General features: G+C 36.6%; 1 protein-coding gene across 2 annotated transcripts; it reads right to left on the reverse strand.

The window, feature by feature from the left end:
- Positions 1-458: 458 nt before the first annotated feature.
- LOC107820469 (glucan endo-1,3-beta-glucosidase 13-like) lies at positions 459-3017 on the reverse strand. Of its 2 annotated transcripts, NM_001326066.1 has the most exon segments (3): positions 459-740; positions 1546-1865; positions 1868-2984. In NM_001326066.1, coding segments are annotated over 2 exon segments (1074 nt in total). In that variant the 5' UTR covers positions 2939-2984; the 3' UTR covers positions 459-740; positions 1546-1862.
- Positions 3018-3417: the final 400 nt, after the last annotated feature.

Below are 3417 nucleotides of genomic sequence, written 5' to 3' on the forward strand. Positions count from 1 at the left end.
GAAAAAATTCAATACGACTTTCAAAGTTTTTCAGTTTTTGCAAGGACTCAACAACTCTTCTTAGTGTTTGATTAATAAGAACAGTTTCTCTGAATAAATTAAAACGAATTTAGATTGAAACTTTCTTCAATATTTTGAAACTATATTTTAATGGACATATGGTTTCTGTAAAAATTAATGAGACAGAGACTACATATTGTCTATTGACAAGGCATGACGTTTTTCTTTTCTTTTACTAAAATGGTGTATGGATTAATTTGTGCATAGTTCACCGAATACCCCTATTATTTAATTACTCTTCACCAACACATATAATAATCCTATCAGGAGAACAATTTTTTTCACTTGTCATATGTTTTTCTAAAGCCACCTATTCAAGTGGAACCAAGACAAAAGCAGATGAAAAGGAAATGAACTTTTGCCGACATATATCTATAAAAAAATAAAATAATGAAATAGCGTCTAAAACAATTCAGCACTATTTAATTAAAAGTAGGTATAATTACAAAGAAAACTTCAAAGTATCATATAGATCAAACGTCCACCTACGAACTATATACTAAAATTATATAAATATAATACTATTAAAGAAAAGAATGTCCATCCCTGGGCCCCTTTATCCAATAACGAGGACCATTTGCAGGCAACTTTTCTCAACAAATCCTCATCATTAGTTGAGATTTTTCCTCAAAAGCACGGACCAAATCAATATCCTGTCGGAAACTTGCAACTGCCATATTCTGCAATAGGAAGAAATTCAATCTTTGGTTAATGCCAAAAAACAGTTTAATTTCTGCAACAAATATGAAAATAAGACCCTTCTTTTTGTTAAAATACTTGTAATTTTTATGAAATTGTTAAAGCTATTCTAATAAATAAATATGAAGAACGTTGCTTTGTCATCCCTAAAACATACAACGAAGTGGTAGAATGCCTACAAGTTGAACTATTGAGTCACGAGCTCGAATTCCAACAATGTCAAGACTACTTTTGTCTATTAAATTTTGCCTACTCTCATGCAATATGTTAAGAAAAGAATTTATCGAATCAAAATGGACAAGTAGTCAATAGTTTTTTAAGAAAATAATAATTATAATATCGTAAATGTATTCAACAAGAGTTTGATTTATGTAATGATTATAAAACCAATGGATAAAAGGATTGATAAATAAATCAATGAATAGATCGTCTACCTAACGGATAGTAACGGGTAGATCATCTAGCAATTTTCTAAACAATATAAACTAAATAAGAAAAGACCTTCTATTTATTCCATAACTACCCTTCTGCCTTCTAAATATATACATTAAAATATGATGATGCCGCTGTATGTATTTTTGTACGTACTAGGTGTAAGATAAGTTAAAAAATCCTCACTAGGAGATTCAGTCACGACATAAAATGAGAAAATACCTTCTTATATGTATTCTATAATTATCCCTTTTAATTAAATATCATAATATAATGGACTTATTGAATCGTATTTTTGTAATAGTTGAAAGAGAAGCAAGGGATAGTTGAAAGAGAAGCAAATGGAATACTCACTGGGATGTTGAGTGACAACGTAGGCTGCTCCGTTGAAGTCGCACGTTCCAACCCCACGTGTATTCTTCTGATAATAGCTATTGAACGCATAAGAAGCGTGAGCCTCCAGCGTATCCGGATCGTAACACGTGGCACCCTGCTGAATCGGACGGCAATCAGCCCCACCTTCACCACAAGCATAATCCAACGCTGCCTGCAACTTCTCACGTGCAGCTTTCTCATTGGCCACGCACCACGTGTTCCCCACCTTACTCGCCTCCACATCTCCGCCGCTAACCGGCGCCGCCGCGGGCTCCGGCGCAGTCACCACCGTGTTTTTACTCCCGTTATTCATGGTGGGCCCATTCTCCAAACCCTCCTTTGTGAGGGTAATATCATAAACTTTCTGTTCATTAGGATAGAAAAGCCCGTAGTTCCTTTCAGAAGTGGGCCCGGGCTTCTGATTCTCATTAAACAAAGCAAATAAAAACACGTCAAGAGGTTCATTGGGCTTTAAAGGGGTCCCACTTCCAGTCAACACTCTACGAACCAAATTACCGTTGTAAGCAGCAGCATTATCAGCACCAGCACCAGCTTCGTTTTCATCACCTTTAGAAGGCCAGCCAGTCTCAGAAACCGCCATTGCCACGTCACCAAAACCCACAGCTTTCATCGCTGCATAAACAGCATCAATTTGGGCCTCAAACAGGCTTTTGTAAACAAGCCCATTATTCGGGTCCGTTACACCTTTGTTATCCTTAAACAAAGCATAATCCAACGAAATCGTGTCCGTATTAGCAGCATACGCGAAAAAGGGGTAAATATTGACCATGAGGTAAGAACCTGTTTGTTTGAGGAAACTCAGCATCGGTTTAATAACGGGTTCGACAAGATCCGGTTTAAAAGAACCGGCGGACGAAGGGTAGGAATTTCCCAGCGCGCTGAGAGCTACAGGGGATGAAACTTTTATTGATTGAGCGACGCCGTATTTAACGAGAGATGCGTACATGTTTTTCATGGCAGGTACGAGAAATTTGGTTGTATTTTTCGGGTCTACGAAAACTTCGTTTCCTACAGCAATGGATTCTATTTGGGTTTTTGGGTAATAAGTTAGAATATTGGATTGGACCCATGAATCAGTGAAAGATTGTTTTCCGGCAGCGTCAGCGAGTTGCTCGTTGGGGAGAGCAACAGTAACTGATATATTAGAGCCAGAAAGGGCTGTGAGAACATTGGAATCAGTATCATAAAGCTTGACTCTGTTAACGCCTTGGGTTTTGAGGAGCTGAACGACTTGGGCTGGTGGAGGGAGATTATTTGCGATTCGGCCATAGTTGATTCCAATGGATCCAGAATGAGCAACAGAGAGCAAAGAGAGGAGAATAAAGAGAGAGAGAAGTGTAAAGGTAGCCATGCCCTGGATCTTAGGGAAACAGAGAAATGAGATTTTTTTGGGTAGAAGAAAGAACTAGTATTTGGTTTTGAGGATTGTGGTTGAGTTTTTATAGAGAAGGGAAGTGACAGTATTTAGGGGAAGAAAGAGTCGTGCATGTGTGTAGTGGGGGTAGAGGGGTGTAACTTGTAGTGGGAAAAAGTAAATGGAGGGGTTGAGAGGAGATTATTAACCAAATATGGTGAAAGTGGGGTCAGTTTTATAAATTTAGATTCACATTGCGTAATTTAAAATGATTTAAATTATATATGTGGAGAATAGTTTAAAACGATTTTCTTACACTGTCAATATATTTTGATCATCATGAAAGATAGATAGCTTTCCATTTTTTTAGATTTTTATCAATTAATGTTTATATAGAGCATTAACAAAAAATAATTTAAATTATATATATTTTCAGTTTAAAGATTTTCTTTTTTATGACAAAATAATTTCATGTT

Source organism: Nicotiana tabacum, chromosome 8 (genome assembly GCF_000715075.1).
Source record: "Nicotiana tabacum cultivar K326 chromosome 8, ASM71507v2, whole genome shotgun sequence".
Taxonomy (NCBI): domain Eukaryota; kingdom Viridiplantae; phylum Streptophyta; class Magnoliopsida; order Solanales; family Solanaceae; genus Nicotiana; species Nicotiana tabacum.

Bases quoted from the DNA above. Each gene is read 5' to 3' on its own strand.
- LOC107820469 (XM_075218843.1), bottom strand. From the start codon at position 2,938: ATGGCTACCTTTACACTTCTCTCTCTCTTTATTCTCCTCTCTTTGCTC. The intron at 741-1,545 runs GTGAGTATTCCA...TTCCTATTGCAG, and splicing joins CGTTGTCACTCAACATCCCA to AATATGGCAGTTGCAAGTTT.